The following is a 23,492-nucleotide window of genomic DNA, read 5'->3' as shown; positions in this document are numbered from 1 at the left end:
GAGTGCCTCTCCAAGATAGTGTTAGGGCTGGGTCCACAGGTTAGAGGGTAATGAACGAACCACAGTAACAAGTTTACAGATGTTGTTATTGATAGTAATAAAACAGAGTTGTACCATCTGCAACCGTGTTGGTTCGTCTGTATAGCGGAACACCCAACACGACAGTGGTAGCTCCTTGTCTTGCCCCGTGCTTGATGCAGAACCTGCCCTTCAAATTAGACATAACGAATTGTCTCTCTCTAATGGAGTGAGATGGCTATGGAAAAAGCAAAATGAGATGTCTGGACGGAGATGCCCATGGCCATTTGCGAGCTATGGCTGATTTATCATTAGTACAATTATTAACAGGCATTTTCCTATTGGGACGTCACAAATTTGCCCACAGGCTGAATTGATTTACAGGAAGTGTGTGTTTATCTGAACTCGTTTAACTGTCTTTCAACGGCTCGTGAGGCAGTTACGTCTGAATGAAATTATCAGTTAGCCATTTAGAGTCAATCTCATTGTTTGGTGGGCAAATGGTGTTAACTTAAAGCTACTATTTTCATGCGGTATTTAATCAAGAACATTCACAGTTAACTGCTTTGTAGACCCAGACGATAAGTTCAAATAATCATTTCCTGGTCATATCAAATTCAGGACTACGTTAACTATCTTCTTGGATACAGTGATATGAGTCACTTCCTTAAGAAGTTTTAGTGCCGACTCTTTATAGATGCTAACTCCCACTGTGCTACACCCACACATACAATAGAGGGACTCAAGAGTTTAAAAGGAATTGCAACTGTACTCTGAACCAGGTTTCTATCATTATGCAAATAGTTCCTTCAGTTTTTCCAAAATAACCTGAATTGAGACAGAGTTTGATCTTATTCAGAAGCTGCTTTAATCCATTGTGGATGAAACACACACCAAACAATGAGATTGATCACAGTTTTTTTTAACAAGGTGTAATTTATGTTCACATACTGTTAGAAAAATAAAGAACTTTGCTGGTATGTCATGCAGCTCTCACCTCTGAGTCAGAGGTTGTGGGTTCAAGTCTCACTCCAGCACAGTGGCACAGTGGTTAGCATTGCTGCCTCACAGCGGCAGGGACCCGGGTTCATTTCCGGCCTTGGGTGACTGTCTGTGCGGAGTTTGCACCTTCTCCCCCTGTCTGCGTGGGTTTCCTCCGGGTGCTCCGGTTTCCTCCCACAGTCCAAAGGTGTGCAGGTTAGGTGGATTGGCCGTGCTAAAATTAGCCCTCAGGGTCCAAAGATGTGCAGGTTAGGTGGGGTGACGCGGATAGGGCGGGGTAGTGGACTTAGTTGGGGTGCTCCTTCAGAGGGATGGTGCAGACACTATGGGCCGAATGACCTCCTTCTGCACATTAGAGATACAGATTAAGACTGGGACTCCCATTGCAGCACTGACGGTTGTCTGCTCTGTCAGAGGTGCCATCTTTTGGCTGAGATGTTAAGCTGAGGCCCCATCTACCCTCTCAGGTAGATGTGAAAGATACCACTCTCTTGAAGATGAGCAGGAAAATTCTCCCCGATGCCCTGGCCAATATCTATCCTTCAATTAACATTACAGAAACAGATCTGATCATCATCACATTGCTGTTTCTGGGAGCTTGCAGCGTTCCAATTGACTGTTGTGCTTCCTAAATTCTAACAGCGACTGCACTTCATTAGCTGAAAAGTACGTTGGGAAGTCCTATGTGTGGTGTTCTCAGTGTTGTTTAATTCAGGATGATTGGTGTAGTGTTCACAAAGACCACAAAATAGCTTGAACTTAAATAAAGCTGTAAATGTATTAACATTACTAATTTGGGTTTGACACATACTTCTAAATACACAGTTGACTGTTGACACATAAACTACACCCATCTACAACTAATCTTTACACTGTTATAAATTATGATCTGCTCTTAATCACACGATCAATACTTCTGTCTTTCTCTAGCTAACTCTTGTACTATTCTCTCCTCAAGGCTTGGCATCAATGTCATATATACTTGTATCTGTAGCTCGCTCTAGTGGCTACTCTAGACATTTCATTAACCCATGCAGTTCTTACAGTTATGATAATACCACACTATGGTCATGAAAGGCTGTAAATAAATGCAATCTTTCTTTTCTCATTGAAAAGTAAAACATGAAGTGTAAAGAAACTTTCTGAACAATCAGAGGCGGCAAACAGATTATCATTATTTGGGTGTCTGACAGAATCACCTTAATTTCCATTCATCAACCTACTGACCAGGAATATTTCAAATAACTATTTTCCTAAAATTTACCACATGACATTAATGATTGGAATGTAAATATGCCACACCAATTTGTACCCAGAAATATTCCAAATAGCCATTTTTTAAAAAATGTATCATCTAAGGACAATAAAAATAATGTCAATCAAATTAGACAATGTCCATCAGAATTCTAATAGATTTGTTTGCAAAGGTTAAATGGAACTTTCTATTTACTATGACCTGGTAGGGCATTAAGACCCGGATTTTTGTTTGGTTTACTTTGCACAGGTACTTCTGGATAATCAATGGGACATTTGCATTGTCAAAGTACAGAACTGGTGATGACTTGGAGTAGATTCCCAGACTTTGGGAAGGTGAACACAATATGGGGGAACTGTCCTTCACCGGGGGGGGGGAGGGGGGGCCTCCGATGGGGTCTGGCCCGCGATCGGGGCCCACCGATCGGCGGGCCGGCCTCTCCAGCCCCGGCCCTATTTTGTTACGCGACCGGCCCCTGAACCCCCGCGCCATGTTGCGTCGGGGCCGACGCGTTGAGGATGTCCCGCGGCGCCACTGCGCATGCGCGGGTTGTCGCGTCGCCCAGTTGCCACTAGGAATGGAGGCTGGAGTGGCGTGAACCGCTCCAGCGCCGTGCTGGCCTCCTGTGGGGGCCAGAATCAGTAGCGCCCGCGCCCGCGCCCGTTTTGCGCCGTCGTGAAATGCGACGCCGTTCACGACTGCGCGGCCACCCTGCCTCCATTTCGGAGAATCCCGCCCCCTGCCTCCATTTCGGAGAATCCCGCCCCCTGCCTCCATTTTGGAGAATCCCGCCCCCTGCCTCCATTTCGGAGAATCCCGCCCACCGCCTCCATTTCCCGTCATCCATTAAGACTAAAAATCTATCAATTTCAGTCTTGGATATAATCAATGGTTAAGCGTCCCCTGCCCTTTACTTTATGTCACCAGGAGGAAAAAAAGGTTCAGAAATTGTTCTCCTGTTGGTTCGATAAAGTTAGACCACATGATCCAGAGGGGGGAACCTTTGTGTAGTCCGGGCCTGTTGACATCAAAATCAAATGATAGACCATAAAGATGTTTCCGTTTCTGTTTTATTAGGGGGGGCCATGTCAAACTTGTACAGCATCCTCGTTGCTCGCTACAAGCGGTTTCCTGAAGTGAAGACTCAAGGTGTAGCCAGTCTGCCCAGGATGGTCTTATTTACCTCAGAACTTGTAAGTATTTTGCAGTCTACAATAATATATTTAACTAGAAGTTTATCTAAAAAGGACCCCTATATATTTTTGCAGAGAGGAATCAATTCACAGCACCTAAACCCCAATTCACATTGGCCTCTCTTTGTCTGACCAACATCACTTTTTATTCTCATTCTTGAGATGTGAGCGGGGTCCTTCCTGGTGATCGAAGGAGACTATGGTTTTTTGGGGGCTTCGGTGGGGAATGCCCTGCCAAGGCCGCACTCAGTCCCATTTCCTGCACTGAGGAACTCCGTTCAGCCGTACAGGGAAAAATCGGGACGCTATTTTTAAATGGCGCCCCAATCTTTCGAACCACCCCCCCCCCCAACTCAACTGCAGACCCCCCAGTGCTCCACTCACCTGTCTATTGGGGTGTCCTCAAACCCCGCCCCGCCCCTACCTCATACGGGCAGGCCACCTCCGGATCTGATACCCAGCGAGGGCTAAATGCCACCTCTGCACCTTGGCACTGCCAGCCTGGCACCCTGGCAGTGCCCCTGCCAGCCTGGAAGCGCTACCATGACACCCTGGCAATGCCAGGCCTGCACCCAAGCAGCACCAACAGGGTGGCCCAGGTGGCACAGTCAGGGGTGCAAGGCTGGCAGTGGCAAGGTGCCCAGGTGGCATCAGCAGTACCAAGGTTCCGCCCTGCCCAGAGGCCAACCACCTCTGCGGAGGCCTCCCAGGGGGTCCTCCCATCATCTGGGAGATCCCCCAAATGCCATTCCACCTGGTCCCCGTTTGTGGAGACCCAGTGCTAAGCGGCTCCCAGCTGGGGTTTCCTCAGCGAGACCAATAGCTCAGTGAGCTTAACCGCACCCTGAACGATGCAAGTCAGGATTCTGCCCATTGCGGGCGTGATCCAGATCACGACATCTCGCGAGATCCCGTTTGATCTCACGGGGCGTAACGACCATCGGGAATCCTGGACGAGGCCTCTTGCGGGATTTATCAGCCGCGTCCCATCCCGATTCCAACGGGACACAAATGGTAAGTCGCGCCCTATGACTCTGGATTACTAATCCAGTAACATTGTCACTATGCCACAATCACTATTTTATTCACAAACTATGAGCAGTACAAGTCAACTGTGACCACTTCCGATAATACCTCAGGGGTCCCCAGCTGTTGCCAGATAAAACTGGACAAAGCTTTCGGAGAAACATTTTCTGGCAGACACTGTATCTTTTAAATGCAAGTCCTTCTTAACAGGTTAGAACGTTAATGTACTTGCTGCCCTCAATTGTGTATTGATGCTGCCTCGTCTTTAGAGTAATGTTGCTTTCCACTTCTGTTGGAAAATGCACCTTCCCTTTAAACAATTCTTTTTTTTAAATATAAAGTTAGAGAATTATTTTTTTTCCAATTAAGGGGCAATTTAGCGTGGCCAATCCATCGAACATGCACACCTTTGGGCTGTGGGGGTGAAACCCATGCAGACATGGGGAAAATGTGCAAACTCCACACGGACAGTGACCCAGGGCCGGGATTCGAAACCGGGTCCTCAGCGCCGCAGTCCCAGTGCTAACCACTGCGCCACGGGCCGGCCACCCTTTAAACAATTCTGAAGGCTTTTAACAAAAAAGCTGGGCAGGAATGGGTTTAGTCGTCAGAACTAACACCAACAGGTATGAGCAACAATTGGAAATGATACCTGAAGCTTTATCAACAATGAAGAGTTTCACTTAAACAAACATTATCATGATCACAATTCGCAGACAAATTCTGCACCTGTTCCATTACTTTGGAGAACTATTTAACGCTTATTGACATTGGATTTCCAAGATCAGCAATTAGAAACATTCTATTATGCATCTTCATCCTGTTTGAATAAGGCCAGAGCTCTGTAGTCGGGGCCATGCTGAGTAAGTTGGATAGGTGCAAAGCAATGGACAGATGGACATCAACTCTATCCAGCTGCATTGGATAAAAACCTATTTCTTCCTTGAGCAGACCCTGCAGAGACCAGAAGAAGATGGTGTAGTGATCTCTGTATGTGCATGTATACAAGGGGTTAATGTGTAATCAGTAGCACCACATGATCACTGAAGAGCCAGACCAAGAGGGGTATAAAAAGCAACCACATTGTGTGTGTCTCTCTCTCTTGGGTGCACTGTGACCAGGGCAGTATCAGATTAGTTCAGGTGGCTAGTGGAGTTACGTATAGTTACTGCAGTTAGATCATGTTAACCTTATCACTAGTATTAAAGTTAAAGTAAAGAATTCATGCAATTATTGTTATAGTTACTCAATAAACCTTTTGTTGCCACTGGACAAGTTTGAGTCTTCATCAAGATTCAGAAGACCTCATCATTAACTAAGGATTGAGTAGCACATGTTACCTACCACACAGGTAACAAAATATGGTACCAGGCGTATTGGCTTTAACAGAACTAGTTAGATTAGGTTAGACAAAAAAGAGAAGAAAATTCAGACCGGATATTCGACTGTGGAAGACTTCGCAGCAGATGGATCCTCGACAACTAAACGATTCGATGGACCACGTCCAAGCATCAATGCAGCTGAAATCTGATGGTAACTTAAGTAATAAGTTTATACAAAAGTTCCAACTATATATGGCAACTAATAATTTAAACACAGTCTCTGAAGAAAGGAAAATAGCAATACTACTCGCAATAGCAGGACATGAAGCACATGTTACCTACCACATAGGTAACAAAACAGACGGTGATGATTGGAGGGCACATTTTGGCATCTTTTGATTGAAATGAGAAGTTCTGCAGTCACTGGAAATTTTGGGAAACAGTTATCAGTGAAAGTGTTACACAGTTGGCCACAGATGTTACTTTTTTCCAGATGAAATAATAACTTATTTGTGATTTTCTTCAGAGCCACTATTCAATCTTGAAAGCTGCTGGAGTCCTTGGCTTTGGTACGGACAATGTGATTCTGGTAAAATGCAATGGGAGGTAATGACCATTATTTAATTAGGCTAACTCTGCCTAAATATATAAAACATTGAATAATAACTGTACTTTTCTTTTTTAGTCACTTAAGCTGGGGAGGCGTCATCAATTTCTGAATAATTTAAACTGGATACCATCCAGCCTTGTTGGCAGATGTAACAGAGGCTGTCGCGAAACTGTTGTTATGCAAACTTTCTCAAAACAATTTAAAATCACAATTTATATTCATACAGCACCTTTAATATCATAAATATTATGATCTGCATAAAAGCCAATAACTTGTAAAAATAAATTTGAACCTCTCGTTAATAACTGGAAGGATGAAGCAACAAAGCACTTTTGATTTACCAGCCACGCTGCTCCAGAATCGGAATGGGACGTGGCCTGTAGATCACGAGAGACGCTTCTTTCAGGATGCCCGACGGTCGTTACGCCTCCTGAGATCTAACCGGATCTCGTCAGACGTCGCGCTCTGAAACCCACCCACAATGGGCGGGACCCAGTCTCGCACAGTTAAGTGAGTTTAAAAACTCGCTCAACCATGCTGACACCGGAGACGTGGGATTCAGCGGGCCATCGAATAATCCCAGTCTCTGTCCCTGTTTGGTTTGACAATGCTCCTACAAATCACCTTGGGACATTGGACCATTTAAACGTGCTATACAAATGCAAGTTGATGTTATCCCTCAGGTGAGACTGAATATAACTGAACATTCGAGTGCTATAACACGCAAGGGAAATGTTGATGTTTATTGAGCAATGTAAATAATAACTACCTCAAGCTATTCAATTAAACCTTTATACTTCTCTAATTATGCTCACAGAGGGAAGATCATTGCAGCTGAATTAGAAGCCAAAATTATTGAAGCTAAAGAAAAGGTTTGTGCTTTCGTGAAAGTGGGTTAATATTCAATACTTACATTCACTGTTATTCTTTTCTTGTTTAGTGAAAGTATGAAAAACTGAATTTCAAACTGAGATAATTTAGTTAATGTAAGTACTGTGGATGCATCTTCGTTTTGTGATTGAAAGGTTAATTAGTCTGTATTTTAATTACATTTATATACAAAATCTAAATGTTAGGCATGTTTAATTCGACTGCGGATGAGTTTGTGCGATACAAATTAGGTGGCAGGAGGAAAAAATAATGTTTATCTTATACTTTTTAATTAGGTTCCTCATAATCAAGCCGCAGAATGCTCATTACATCAATGGATCAAATTATAAAACAGAAAATTCACTCACAAGACTAAAAGAGATTGTGTTTCCCAATTTAGGGAAATGCTATTCCTAGGGAAATAGGATAGACTTATTTTCCTAATTACCGAAAACTCAACCGAGTAACTTGATTTCAATATGGGCAATGTACGAGGAAATGTATTAGCTTGGGCTGAAGGTTGGTTGACAAGCTGAGTTAGGGTAAAAAGCGGCTGTTAAAAACTTGGTGGATGGATGGAGTAGGGGCGCTCTAGGGTCAATGTTAGATCCATTCTTTGTCACAATGATTTGCATTGGGGTAGGCAGGCATGAAATTTGCTGATAACACAAAATGTAAGAGTTCGGTGGGGAGTAGCGAGAACAAGGCGGCATGGTGGAACAGTGGTTAGCACTGCTGCCTCACAGCTCCAGGGACCCGGGTTCAATTCCGGCCTCGGGTGGCTTTGCGGAGTTTGCACTTTCTCCCCGTGTCTGCGCGGGTTTCCTCCGGGTGCTCCGGTTCCCTCCCACAGTCTAAACATGTGCAGGTTAGGTGGATTGGCCATGCTGAATTGCCCCTTAGAGTCCCAAAGGTTAGGAGAGTGGGCTTAAGCAAGGTGTTCTTTCCAAGGGCCGGGGCAGACTCGATGGACCGAATGGCCTCCTTCTGCACTGATAATTTGATGATTCTATGAACACAAAAGATTTGGGAAGACACAGGTGCGTTAACAAAATAGGCAAATGCAATCTAATGTGAAGTAATAACGTTTGCAGGGAGGAGAAATACGGAATGGAAGTATACACTTAAACGTGAAGAATACTGAAGGATGTTCATGCACCGAACAGTCCAATTACATTTGTCAGAAAATGCAAGCGCAACAGCCATGAACAAAATCTCAGCTTTTATTCTTTGAACTGATACAGAAGATCATCTCTTGGGAAAGGATTGGGGGGGCTGCAGAGAAAAGATGCAATTAGTAGCGAGATTGTGATGGAGGTGATGGGAATGGTGGAAGGTGTTTGGGTTAATCGGGCCTCGACTCAATTTCCAGCTTTTCTGCTCACATCGCACCATGGTAAGGTCTCTTCCCCAGGCTCACCTTCCAACATAAAAGTCACACGGTTGTAGGTTCAAGTCCCACTCCAGCCTGACGCTTCGGGGCAGTACTGAGGGAGTGCTGCACTGTCAAAGATGTTGCTTTTGTTCCAACCCCCATGGCGGAAGGGTAAACTAAAATTAGCATTTTACCAAATGAATCCAAATGATAAGTTGCAAACAAAGTTTCATTTTCTTTGTAACATTTAATGTAATGTGGATCAGAACCAATACAATTAAACAGAATTAACAGGCACATGATAATGCAAATGAAAAGGTAAATTTTACTTTAAATAGTTGATACAATAGATACATCTTACACAACCACAGGCATCCACATTACTCTCCACGAACATGCAGTTATAATAATAATAATCTTTATTGTCACAAGTAGGCTTACATTAACACTGCAATGAAGTTACTGTGAAAAGCCCTTGAATTACAAAGTTCTCTAACTGTGTGTTTGTCAGGGGAGGCAGTGGCATAGTGTCACTGGACTCGTAATCCGGAGACCCAGGGTAAGGCTCTGGGAACCCGGGTTTGAATCCCACCATTGCAGATGGTGAAATTTGAATTCGCTAAAAATCTGGAATCAAAAGTCTAATGATGACCATGAAACCTTTGTCGATTGTTGTAAAAACCCATCTGGTTCACTAATGTTCTTCAGGGAAGGAAATCTGCCGTCCTTACCCCGTCTTACCTACATGTGACTCCAGTCCCACACACCGATACGGTTGACTCTTAGCTGCCACCCCCCCCCCCCCCCCCCCCCCCCCCTCTAGCAAGCCACTCTGTTCAAGGGCAATAATTGGCCCAGCCAGCGATGTTCATGCCCCAAGAACAAATGTTTTTTTTAAAAATGAACAAGTGGTATTGTCACTGGACTAGTAATCCAGAGACCCAGGGTAATGCTTCGGGGACCCAGGAGCCATCTGTAAAAAGCCATCTGGTTCACCGATGTCCTGAAGGGAAGGCAATCTGCCTTCCTTACCCGGTCTGGCCTACATGTGACTCCAATGTGGTTGATACTTAAATGCTCTCAAAGATGGCCGACAAATGCTGGCCCAGCCAGCCACATCCACATCCCGTGAACGAATAAAAAAAAGTCTGGATACCAAGGATACAGTGGACAGAAATTAAACTTTGTATCTGACAGGTAGGGTCGCTCACTTTCCCACTCAATTGATTCAGCCCTTGAGCCATGTTCATTGGCTGCCATTTTTCAGCCAAGGTCCCCGGAGAGAGTCTTCGGAGACAGAAATCGTACACAATGCAGAAGCTGCTGAGCTCGGTTCACAAAAGTCCTGATAGTGCATATTCCCCAAATCATTCAATAAACCCCATTAAATGTTTAGTAAGCTCTGGCAAGACTGAAGCAGCAAGAGTAAAATTCTCCAATTCACAATTTAGGGGCAGCATGGTAGCATTGTGGATAGCACAATTGCTTCACAGCTCCAGGGTCCCAGGTTCGATTCCGGCTTGGGTCACTGTCTGTGCGGAGTCTGCACATCCTCCCCGTGTCTGCGTGGGTTTCCTCCGGGTGCTCCGGTTTCCTCCCACAGTCCAAAGATGTGCAGGTTAGATGGATTGGCCATGATAAATTGCCCTTAGTGTCCAAAATTGCCCTTAGTGTTGGGTGGGGTTGCTGGGTTATGGGGATAGGGTGGAGGTGTTGACCTTGGGTGGGGTGCTCTTTCCAAGAGCCGGTGCGGACTCGATGGGCCGAATGGCCTCCTTCTGCACTGTAAATTCTATGATAATCCCTGCTCTAACCCTTCCTTCAGCTTTCTGCTCTGTTTAAGTGTATTACACACACACACACACGCACACACACACACACACACACACACACACCTCCTTGTAAATATACTTTCTCTGTTCTCCCCATCTGCCGCAGCTCTCCTTCATGTCTGGCCACGCTGCTCTCATATGTTAACTTCCTTCCTTTTGGTATTACTTTCAGGTTAAGGGTCACCAGGTCACATGGGCCAGTACTTATTATTATTCAAGAAAATTACACCTGTAATGTAAACTCTTCAGAAGTCATTTTCAATCATTCCCTTAACCAATTACAGATTTCAGGGAAATTTCAAGGAAATTGCAAGTTTCCTTAATGTACTGCTTCTGGGTCAAAGGCCGTTACACTTTTCAGCTAAGACATTAAAGTGAAGTCCCTCGCAGGTAGGCGTGTAGGATCTCAGGGCCACTATTTGAAGAAGAGTGGAGAAATTATTTACGGCGTCGCAGCCAAATGCCTATCCTTCAATAGACATCGCAGAAGCAGAGATCATTACCTGTTTGTGGAAGCTTGTTTCTTTCACCACACCAGTGACTACACATTAAAAGCTCACTGTAAAAATCATTATGAAAGGTACCACAAAACGCAAATCGTTCTTTTTTTCAACCTACCAGCCTCCTCCTTCACCAAGTCACCTTCTCAATTTCCAACATCTGAAACATAGAATCATAGAATCCCTACAGTGCTGAAGGAGGCCATTCGGCCCATCACGTCTGCACCGACTCTCCGAAAGAGCACTCTACCTAAGCTCAATCCCCCGCCTTATTCCCATAACCCCATAGCTCCACCTAACCTTTGGACACTAAGGGGCAATTTAACGTAGCCAATCCATCTAACCTGCAGATATTTGGACTGTGGGATGAAACTGGAGAACCCAGAGGAAGCCCCCGCAGACACGGGGAGAACGTACAGTCAGCCACCCAAGGTCGGGATTGAACCCGGGACCCTGGGGCTGTGAGGCAGCAGTGCTAACCACTGTGCCACCGCTTTGCCCCTCTTTTGTTCTTTGTTTGGTTGCGCGCCCACCTGCCCTCCTCAAACCTGTCCCGGAGGTCGAGAGTGGTCCCGCTGCTCCCCTCGATGGCCATTGGCCAGTGCCTGCTCCTCGCCTGGCTCTGATTCCTCGCCTCATATTATTCCAGCCAGCAAACACCTTTCCCTTCCTTCACTTCATTGCTCCCCAGAGGACCAATTTTTCTAGGATATTGGTCAGTTCAACTTTCAGATGAACTTTCTCTGGCACTTTCCCACACAATGTTGCCAGATGCTTCACTGCTTTATTCTCCTCTTCCTGCATCATTTTACAACACTCCAAAGACCCCTTCGAAAGAATGCAGTAGTTTATTTGTTCCTCTGGTCGAGAGTACTATATGCAAATTTACAATGTGGTCTCCTTTTTAATACAAGATCAAATGCAAATGACGTGACAGCTTTGTTGATCATGTTTAATTTGTTCACAAGTATGGCTCTCGTGACCCCCGTGTCTCACTACTTAATTTGCTCTCTCATTCCTGCTATGATGTCTATGCCCTTTAGGCTTTCAATCCATTTGCAACCAAACTCAACAGAAGCCTGAGGAAGAGTAGTTCACCTTTCTCCTGGATATTCTGAATTCTTCTGATCTGAACATTCGTCTAAATTGCTTCGGGTCCACAAATTTCTGTGCAACACAGATTGTTAAGATGTATGAGGTGGGACTATGGATAGCAATGGAGGACATGTGCAGGCTTTTGACAAAAAGATCACTCTGAAGGGCAGAGTTTCTGTCTGAGGCTTGTTTGACGTTTCTTTGTTGAGCTCAGTAAAGTCACTGTTCATTTTCAGAATTTTTTTATTTGAATTGCCACTCCTGCATCTGTAGGGCATTTTTTTTTTTTAAATCCTCAACTTGATTTCATTTTCCTTTGTTGATCCTGTAACATTTTGGGAGTCTTATTCTCCTGACTTGTCAAGGATTTTGTTGCAATCTGTGTTTGACATTGCGCCAACCATTGAATTCTTATTTTAAGAGTACCGCTCACAAAGCCAGTGGAATTGCATTGCAGTCTGTTTCTATAGTAATTGGAACTGTTAGTGCTAAAAAGTTAAATTCAGTCACTTAAACCTTTTGGCACAGTCATTGAAAGACTTCTGACCCCTGAAATTGTTCATTTTTGAATGTTCGTGGAGCTTTTTAAACAATAGGGAGTCCCCTTGGAATTCAGTTCGATAAATAAACAAATTAGAACACAGACTAAAATCACCTTCAGTCATCAATATCAATGATTGTCATTGTTTACTTTCAACCTGTGGAAGAACCCTCATGGGTAGCTCAACCCAAAAGAGGCTTTCATTGATTTAATCTTTAATAATCTTTATTGTCACAAGTGGGCTTACATTAACACTGTAATAAAGTTACTGTGAAAAGCCCCTAGTCGCCACACGCTGGAGGTTCGGGTGCACAGAGGGAGAATTCAGAATGTCCAATTCACCTAACAAGCACGTCTTTTGGGACTTGTGGGAGGAAACCGGAGCACCCGGAGGAAACCCACGCAGACACGGGGAGAACGTGCAGACTCCGCACAGGTAGTGGCCCAAGCCGGGAATCGAACCCGGATCCCTGGTGCTGTGAAGCAACAGTGCTAACCACCGTGCTACCGTGATTTGAAAATCTAAATGAGATGGAGGGATTGCTCTCACCCTATGGACAAAGATTCCTGTTTTATTATATGAGCGCATCGTCTATAAGAGAGAAGACTGAGCCAGCTACTTGAGGGATAGCTCATTTGAAACTAGATTTTCATTGAGAATGATGCACTTTTGCCGTTCTGAGGAGTATTATGGATTTGAGAATACAGTCTTGCTGGTTCGGTGTCACGTGATGTGAAGTGACATCCGCAGAGTATCTGCGCGGACCGTGGGCAGATCACCACCTTAATTGTACGAACAAAATCTCTTAATAAACCTCTCATCGTGTTTTACAAGAATCCAGAGCGTGAGCACTTCCATAACTTTCTTATTGCGGCAACAAAGAAATATAACCAGAGGTAAAATTGGCGATGAGGGTAGTGGCAGAAAGAAAATCACTGTGAAGAAGAATTTTATCAACTAATTGCGGGACAGCATCGAGATTCACGCTAGATTCTCGGGAATGGAGTCGCACGCACGCAGACGTCGGGCGAAGCACTGCCGCCAATGTGAAGATTTTTAAAAAATTTAGAAAGCAACTGTGATTAAGGAGACCGACAGTCAGGGAAGGCTTTGGTTGTGTTGAAGTGAGTGGGGTCTGAGCTGTAGGGTCCGCACACGTGATGAAGCCACACGGACGGCGAGGAACGGGGATCTCAAAGTCTGCCTTCTCTGCACGGGCCACTGCTCGGGCGAAAAGTCGAAATAGAACATAGAACGTAGAACATACAGTGCAGAAGGAGGCCATTCGGCCCATCGAGCTTGCACCGACCCACTTAAGCCCTCACTTTCACCCTATCCCCGTAACCCAATAACCCCTCCTAACCATTTTTGGACACTAAGGGCAATTTAACATGGCCAATCCACCTAACCTGCAAATCTTTGGACTGTGGGAGGAAACCGGAGCACCCGGAGGAAACCCACGCACACTCAGGAAGAATGTGCAGACTCCGCACAGACAGTGACCCAGTGGGGAATCAAACCTGGGACCCCGACGCTGTGAAGCCACAGTGCTATCCACTTGTGCTACCGTGCTGCCCACGGGTAAAAGGGGGAAAAAAAATCTTTGTTACCTATTCAGGGTGCTTTTCACAGTAACTTTATTGCAGTGTTAATTTAAGCCTATTTGTGACAATAAAGATTATTATATATTATTATTATTTGTGTCAGACTTTCCAACACAGTCGGGAGCAACAAAGTGTAGACTCTAGGATCCGGGATCGGAAAATGACAAGATAAATCAGCACCATGGGTGCATTTGATGAGGATTAGGAATCATGGAATTCAGATGAAGAAAGAGTCCAATTGTTTTAAATAGCTAATCAGAAACCGGAGGACCCAAAGGTCACAACATTTCTCAGCTCAGTTGGCCGCACAATGTTTATGCCGCTACAGAATCTTGTTCACCCGACAAAACCAGGAGGCAGGTCCTTCAGTGAGTTGATGAACGTTTTTGAGGGAAATTTCTCTCCTGAAACACGATTGATTACAGAAAGGTTCCGATTCGACCACCATCGTTTTCTTTTACAGTTTATAGTGTCTTTAAGAAGATTAGCTCGATATCGTGAAGTTGGCTCAACATTTGATGATACTCTTTGAGACAGGCTGGTGTGTGGACTCCGCAGTTAAGCTATTCAGAGGAAGCTTGCTGGAAGAGATGTAACTCTGAAAGATGCTGTGGAAATTGCCACATTTATGGAGTTTGGAACGAGAGAAACTTCGCAGATAGGGGCTGGAGCGAAGATCCGCAAAATGGATACCTCAAAGAACAAGGCTGTAAAGGTGCAACCATGTCATGTTGTATACAGATTGGATACTCGGTGAGGGAATTATGGAGTAAATCAAACACTTGGATGAACTGTGGTGTGAGGGCCACGTTGTCAAAGTGTGTTGGGCTCAGAAAACCTCTTCTACACCAAGAAAGTGCAAGAAGAACAACACAAATAAACAATCATGTCTTGTCTACAAATTAGTGGATGAAGCTCATGGTTACTCAAAAGACAGCGGGACCGAGCTACAGCAAGAGATTAAACTAGGTGCCTTGTCAATGCAAGACAATTTATCATCAGAGGCTGAAGCATCTGCCTTTTAAACCATCAAATGTGATCCCAAGGACATACACTGAAGTGGTTGTACCATTGAAAGGATGCGTAATGGTGAAAGTAGAAGCAAATGGGCAGATGCAAAGTTGCCTCTTCGCGTTGTCCATGGAAGCTTTCCTGCACTATTTGGCGGAGCATGGTTGCTGAGGATTAGGCTTAACCGAGAATCAGTAAATCAATTAGTGGATTCAAAGAGTAACTTGCATCAACCTCTGAAGAAGTACAAGAAGGAGTTCGAAGGTTCACTAGGCTCTGTGACTGGAATTGAAGTACACCTAAAAATCAAGCCAGGCAGCACACCCAAAGTCTCAAAGCTAGAGCCGTGACATTTGCCATAAAGCTTAAAGTTAAAGAAATACTGGAAATATTAGTCAGTACAGAAGTCATTGAATCTGTTGCTACAAGTGATTGGGCGACACCAATCATTCCTGTATTAAAACAGGATGGCCCAGTGAGAATTTGTGGAGATTTTAAAACTACTATTAACCCAATTTTGTGCCTAAATCATTATCCACTGCTGCTGATTGAAGACTTGTTTGCTGGACTTTGTGGAGGACAGAAGTTCAGTAAAATTGATCTTTCAGATCTGTAGATGAATGTGACTGCCAAATCACAGTCACTACTCACCGTCGTGATGCACAAAGATTTGTTTTATTACAGAACACTTACTTTTGGAATAACATCTGCACCTGCTCTTTTTCAAAGAATCATGGATTAAATTCGAAGTGGGTTGAATGGAGTGCAACGTTATTTAGGTGCCATACTCATCACCAGTTCAAGTGAACAGAAACACTTGGAGAATTTGGAAGCTACCCTGAAGTGATTATAGAGCCACAATCTGAGAGTTAAGAAGCGAAAGTGTGACTTTTTAAAGTCGTCCATAAATTTTCTTGGTCATACTGTCGACAAAGACCGTTTACACAAAGAACTGAAGAAAATGTCAGCAATCTTAGAAGCATCACGCCCTCAAAGTGTGACATATTTACGGTCGATTTTAGGATTGATCAATTATTACGGTAAAATTGTGTCGAATTTAGCAACACGACTGAAGTCTTCACACTCGTAGCTATGTGTCAAACTGGCAAGGCACTGGTCAGAGAAATGTGAAAATGCAAACAATGGAGTAAAAGAAGCTTTATTGCAGTCAGAGCTGTTGGTCATTATAATCTAAATTGAAGTTGCAATTAACTTGCGTTGCCTCACCTAAGGAGCTGGCGCAGTCGTCTCGCACATTTTGCCTTCAGGAGGGGAACGACCGATAGGATTTGCTTCATGCACTCTTACTAGCGCAGAAATGAAATACGCTCAGCGAGAAAAAAAAGCTTTGAGCTTCTTTCAGTGTAAGTAGGTTCCACCATTACCTTTACGGGCATCATTTTGCCCTTTTGACAGATCATCGACCCTTGATTAAAGCGTTTGGGCCATATAAAGTTATACCTTGATTGGCAGCTAGTAGATTGCAAAGGTGGTCATTGATATTATCGGCATATATTTAAGGTGTCCAGTATCTCAAGTACAGCAGTGTGCAGATGGTGATGTTTTATCATGATTATCATTATAAGTAAAGCATGCCCCAAAAGACTATTTTATCAATATTTTGTATTTCTCCTGGATCCTGTGACTTCATCTCAAGTTCAAAGATATCCAAGAACTGATTCGGTGATGGGGAAGGTGATGGATTTGGTCCAGAAAGGAAAACTGTCAGGTGTTCTTAGGAAAAATCCAGACCTCAAGCCCTATATCACATGAGGACTTGAGTTGACAGTACAGAATGGAGTTCTATGATGGGGAATCTATGTGACTATCCCTCCATACTTGTGTAGTAGAGTCCTTGAACAACTGCATGAGGAACACCCTGGCGAAGGAATTGGCACACGTTTTTTTATGGTGGCGAGGATTAGATGGTCAAATTGAAGAGGAAGCAAATTTTGTGCAAAACTAAGGAAAACTCCACCATTACATCCATGGGAATGGCCAACTCAGCCATGGCAGAGAATACACATCAATTATGCTAGTCTACTGAAGGGACACATGTCTTGGTGTTTGCGGACACGCACTCGAAATGGCCACAAGTGATGATAATAAAGTCAACGATGACTGAGCAGACCATTGAGAAACTGGACAAAAATATTCACACGATTTGGAACAGCAGCAGATTGTCAGTGATAGTGGTACGCAGTTTACTTTGAAAGAGTTTGAGGATTACTTGAAAGGGAAAGATGTGCACCGTATCAAGTCAGCTGCATTTCATCCAGCAACTAATGAATAGGCTGAATGTTTTGTGTAACTATTAAAGCATTTTATCAAAGCATCGAAGGACCAGAGTCATTAACAAGATGAGTAAAATTTCTCATATCTTACCGGAATACTGTACATGCTACCATGCAAAGTTCACTATCAATACTATTGTTCAAGAGGAAATTACAAACACAGTTTGATTTGTTAATCTCACCTGACACAGCATCAACAAACACAATTTGCTAGGAGGGAGAATATCTCTAAAAAGCGAGTATTCAACCAGGAAGATAGAGGGCGTGATTCTCCGACCGCCCCCCCGCCGGGTCGGAGAATCACCGGGGGGCAGCGTGAATCCCGCCCCGCTACTCCGATGCCGGCTGCCAAATTCTCCGGCGCCGGTTTTCAGGTGGGGGCGGAGGTCACACCGCGCCAGTCGGGGGCCGTTGGCAGGGGAAATTCTCCGGGCCTCGATGGGCCGAGCGGCCGCCCGCTTGCGGCCAGTCCTGCCAGCGTGAAATGGACATGGTCCATCATGGCGGGACCTGGCTGGTAGACCGCCTACCGGTGTCCTCGGGGGGGTGGGGGGGCTTGGAGGATCCGGATGGTGGCCTGGCCGCCCGCGATTGGGGCCCACCAATCTGTGGGCGGGCTTGTGCCATGGGGGCACTCTTTCCCTCCGCGCCGCCCTCTGTTGAGCTCCGCCATGGCCGGCGCGGAGAAGAAACCCCCTGCGCATGCGCAGGAAACACGCCAGCGGTTCTGCGCATGCGCCCACTCGCGCCAGCCCACAGCGGCCCTTCGCCGTCGGTTGGCACGTCGCGAACTGTTGCTCTCTTTGGTTGTTTCTAAATATGGCGGTCAATATGGTCGCCTTCCTTAATTCTAATTACGTTTGCTTTAGCGTCGCCAGGTATCTTTCGATATCGCCACAAGGTTCAAACCCGAATACTGATCAGAGTCGGTACACCAGTTAGTTAGTTCAAAGTCAATACTATTTATTTACACACACAGTTAATATCTACTCATGCATGAAATACTACAGACTAAACTATCTCTACTGCTAAAGCCTATACTTCGCTTTGGGCGCCCACTCAGTCAGAGTAACAATGGCCGTTGTTCGGTTCTGAGGCTGCTGGGGTCCAAGTGTTGGAGGGGAACAGCTAAGGTCTTCCGCCTGGTAGCGAGCGTTGACCTTGGACTTACCTGCTTCTGGTGCAGCTGGTGGACGGGTCTCTCCGCTTTGAGAGCCAAGTCCAAGAGAGCGATTCTCACTTGGGGCCTTCTTCTTATACCCGAAGGGGGGCTTCGCGCGCTTTTGGGTGGGCCTTGAACTTGGCCCCAATCAATTGGTCCATTTCTTGATTATTCGCATTGATCCTGACCAATAAAGGGGTGAGTGCCCTGATGGCTGGGCGTGACCTAGGTGGCCGGTTTCTGCTTTCGGTTTGGGGAACTGGCACCGCGAGGTCTGAGGCCAGATCGGTTACTTAAGTATCTCCCTTTGTTCCCGGAGATGGGCCATCCATATGCTAATGGGCCTACAGTTTCAGTCTCGTCTGGGAGTTGTTTTTCCAATATGCAGACAGGCTCTATGCCTGCTTGCTTTCTTAGCATTGTCCATTTTCCCGGTAATCTTTGCAAATGTCCATTTTGTATTCTGGAAGTGGCCATCCCGGATGGCGACACAATCCCTCCAGCGCCGGCCTAGCCCCCGGATGTGCGGAGGATTCCGCAACTTCCGGGCGGTCCGATGCCGCAGTGGTTCGCGCCGCTCTTGGCGCCGGCCTCGGGCCATCAGGCCAGTTGAGGGAGAATCCGGCCCAGCGTGTTAGTTAGGAATTACACCACCAACAAGAAATGGGTACCATCTATAATCCTAGCAAAGACAGGTCCAATATCATACACCGTTCAGAGGGACGATAAAAGAGTTTGGTGATGTCATGCTCATTTGTTACTTGCTGCACATAGTGAGAAACTTCTCAAGATGTCTCTACATTTAGAGGATCTGGAGAGCTATACATTTGAACAGAGACCAGAGACAGTGACGAGTTCAGATTGTGTTTCTGAGGACGTTTCAAAGCCTATCGTGACAGATACCAAAATAATTTATCAGGAGATAGATTGTATATATGTTAATCGTTGTCATTGCACTAATGAAGTAAAGAGGAAGGAGGGTGATGTGTATATGGGAATACATTCTTCCTGGTTCTGCGTCACCTGATGTGTGATGACATCTGCAGTGTTTGCGTAGTCTTTGAGAAGATCACCATGTTGATTGTACTGAGCAACACCCTGAATAAACCTCTCATTGTGTTTTACAAGAATCCTGAGTGTGGGCGTCTCCACACCTTTGCTCTTTGCAGAAACAAAGAAATATAGCAAGACGTAATGGGAAATTATTGGGTATTGTTGTGAAAAATGTATTCTATTGGCATCTGTATTTTATGTAAAACAAACCAACTTGTTGATTTACCATCATGCCTTGTCCCTCTAGATATTCTCTGTCTTCAGCAATGACATGAGAACGCATTTGATGACGTGAGATATTACAGTAAATAGCATACAAAGCAGAATAATAGCAGCAAAGGTGCAGCGCAGACTTTTGGCAGTGAGATCGTTCCGTGCAACCCATAAGTATCTGTAAGGTCTACTCAGAGGCTGCAATAATACAACACCCTGAAAAAAATTATAAAAGACATTTCCCACGCAGTTTCAATGTCTGAATAATTCTTTCACTTTCTTTTATTCTTGGTTGAGAAAATTGTTGACATTTTGACAATATCGTAACTGCTTTACAATTCACACAGGTGCAGCGCAACACAGCTCATTGTTTTTCTGGTGACGGAATGACTACTAAGTCTTTGAATTGTGACTTTAAGAAACAGCAGTTGTCAGGAATGCAGCATGGTTACTGAAAATTAACCAATGTTCGTGTTGTTTACTTCAACAGATGAATTAAAGGCAGGCAGTGACAAAGGCAGGCTACTCACAATAAAGTACAAAGAAAACATTATATTTATACTTTATACAGCTGTTTACCCGCGCTCTGAGAACGACATCAAAGTAATTCAAATACAATGAGCTATTTTGAAGTGTTAACAGGATGGTAGTTCCATACACATCAAGGTCCCAAAAACGTGCAATGAGATTATGAGCCGTTTTTGAGATGGTGGCTAGGAGGGGAGTTGTCATCCTTGTTTCCAGATCGCCCCATGGCCTCACGCCCTCTCCGTAACCTCTGCTAAGCCCTACAACTCTCCCAAGATATGTGTGCTTGTCGAATTCTGGTCTACAGAACATCCGCAGTTTTAATCACTCCACCATTGGCAGCAGTGCCTTCAGTTGACAACAGTACGAAGTCTTACAACACCAGGTTAAAGTCCAACAGGTTTGTTTCGATGTCACTAGCTTTCGGAGCACTGTTCCTTCCTCAGGAGTATGAAGAGGTATGTTGACAAGAGGTCAGTTGACAAGCCCGCCAGCTCTGGAATTTCCTCCTGAACCTCTTCATCTCACTAGGCCTCTTCTCCCCTCCCCCCCCCCCCCCCCCCCCCGCCCCGCACACACACACACGCCCCTTAGGATGCCGCGTAAAACCTACACCTTTGGCCAAATTTCTCCTCATCTCCGTTCTAAATGCCCGACCCCTTATGCAAAGATTATGTGCTCGTGTTCCAGATTTGTCAGCCAGGCGGTCGAGTCAGCATTAACCCTGCCAAGCCCTCTGAGAATCCGATGTATTTCAATGAGGTCACCTCTCATTCCGCTGGATACCGGAGATTATAAGTCACACCAAACAATCTCACTGCCCTTTGCCAAAAGATCCCATTTCATTTAGCAATGTCGGGCATTGTAGTCCCTTTAGGATTCTAGAAAAATGAGAACCGTTACATCTCAGTGCACTTAGAGCAAAATAAAGTGACTTTACCTCCGTTTTATACCACAACACAAACTTTAATAAAATAGAAATGTTCTTCTTGGACATATAAGAATTCGAGCGGTCGGGGACATGAGCATGCAATCAGGATCTGGTGACATTGAGTGAGCGCTGTTGGCTACATCGCAATGATTTCTAGAAGGTAGAAAAAAAGCCACTTTGACTTTTTGATGGCACCTGCTGCTCAGGACAGTTACCTACTCTCTCCGGGATATCCAATTTCTGGAGGGGGGGGGCGGGGAGGCCTTAACACAAGTGTTGGGTCCTTCATTTACATGGGGTAATGGATCCAGTGCCTATTTTAGGGTTGGATGTGATTTTCAGCTGACCCTTGGGGCCCAGGATATTGGTCACCGAAATTGGGACTTGTACTCATTTTTGGGAACAACAAATTCGTCTAGTTACTTTAATAATTATACATGCAACAATTAGAAATGAACGCAAAATGAAAATCTGACCATAAATTCACAACAAAGAACTTCTTTCAAGCGTACGGGAGCAGCTATTTCACAAAAGGTTATATGTAACTTGTACATAAAGCACGGAGCTAATGGTAGGTTTTCTTTCCAGGGTTTTGTTCCTTTGTATGTCAATGCTACAGCTGGAACCACCGTGTTTGGGGCCTTTGATCCTCTCAATGATATCGCAGACATCTGTGAGAAGCACAACCTCTGGATGCATGTTGACGTAAGGATCTTTCAAATACAGTCGGATTAACCACACCCATGTTCAAAGATTTAACTGCATAGTTCACTTGTGAATGTGGAGAGGAGAATGCAGAAGGGTTCTTCCATTGGAATGCAAACAGAAAGCAATGACTCACAGCGGATGCTCCACACGGCTTGACTGCATTCCCCGCCGGCTGCCATTTCCCCCGAAAAGACAGAAAGACTTGCTTTGCATAGCGCCTTTCTCAACCACAGCTGGTCACAAAGTGTTTCACAGCCACTGGCGAGGAAGCAGGAACATGCGAAATAGGAGCAGCAGTTCAATCACTTGGCCCAGTTACTGTTGTAGGAAACACAGCACTGAGTCCGCTCACAGCAAGCTCCCCTAACCAGCAGTGTGATAATAAACAGATTATGTTTGAAGTTGATTCAGGGATAAATATTGGACTCCAGTGAAATGATGCCATGTAATCTTCTGCATCCAACTTACAAGGCAGGCAGGGTCTCAGTTTAGCATCTCATTCAAAAGACGGCACCTCCAGCCGTGCACCACCCCTGCAGTACGGTGTTGGAACAATAGCGAGCCTTGATATGCGACTTGATCTCACAACCGCTGAATCAGCGGTATGAGTACTACACAGTGAGCCACAGCTGTCATGTGTGTGTGTGTCCCTTTGTTTGTCTATATGAGTGTGCATGTGTGTTTCTGTGTGTGTGTCCCTTTGTGTATGTATGTATGTGAGTATATGTCTGTGTTTGTGTGTGTCTGTGAACCACAGCTGGCACGTGTGTGTGTATGTGTGTTTCTGTGTGTGAGAGTGTGTATATGAGTGTGTGGTGTGTGTGTTTCTTTATGTGAGTGTATATGAGTGTGTGTGTTTATGTGTGTGTTTTTGTGTCTGTCTGTGTGTGTGTGTATGAAAGTATGTGTTGTTTGGAAACCAAAAGTATATTTATATTTGTATTGTTAAACATTAGAAATCAGGTATAATTTTAAGTGGGTTTAATTTAATGTTTCTGTGCCTGGAAGGGTAAAACCTATAGTTAGATTCACGCTGGACAACGGTATGTGTGAGGGTTGGTTTCAATTCCAACTGTGATTCTATTGTGCTTAGAGAGGGATAAGGCATGAAGAGTAAATAAACCAGCAGTGATTGCTTAGCAGCTGGGGCCTTGTAAGGAAAGAAGATTTTAAGTTTTAGTTTCACCAATTTTATTGCAGTTGGAGATCGACAGTGAGAGAGAAGGCAATTCTGTCAGATCTGCTCAAAGCAGTTGGTTTCAGAAGGCTGAAGAGGGAACATATCTCTCAGCCTTGCTAGAAGAAAAGCCATACTATATAGTAATGGTTAAGAAAACAGGTGCCGGAA

General features: G+C 44.7%; 1 protein-coding gene across 1 annotated transcript in view; it reads left to right on the top strand.

Moving 5' to 3' along the window:
* gad3 (glutamate decarboxylase 3) overlaps positions 1–23,492 on the top strand; it is a 68,849-nt gene that overhangs the window by 26,081 nt on the left and 19,276 nt on the right. Inside the window, exons 6-9 of the mRNA XM_072510128.1 lie at positions 3,353–3,468; positions 6,343–6,422; positions 7,244–7,298; positions 22,025–22,141. Coding sequence (XP_072366229.1) covers positions 3,353–3,468; positions 6,343–6,422; positions 7,244–7,298; positions 22,025–22,141 — 368 coding nt within the window. The remainder of the gene's footprint in view (positions 1–3,352; positions 3,469–6,342; positions 6,423–7,243; positions 7,299–22,024; positions 22,142–23,492) is intronic.

The sequence above is a fragment of the Scyliorhinus torazame genome, chromosome 6 (genome assembly GCF_047496885.1).
Source record: "Scyliorhinus torazame isolate Kashiwa2021f chromosome 6, sScyTor2.1, whole genome shotgun sequence".
Taxonomy (NCBI): Eukaryota; Metazoa; Chordata; class Chondrichthyes; order Carcharhiniformes; family Scyliorhinidae; genus Scyliorhinus; species Scyliorhinus torazame.
Note: the sequence above shows the minus strand (reverse complement) of the source record. Positions and strands in the feature narration are given on the sequence as shown.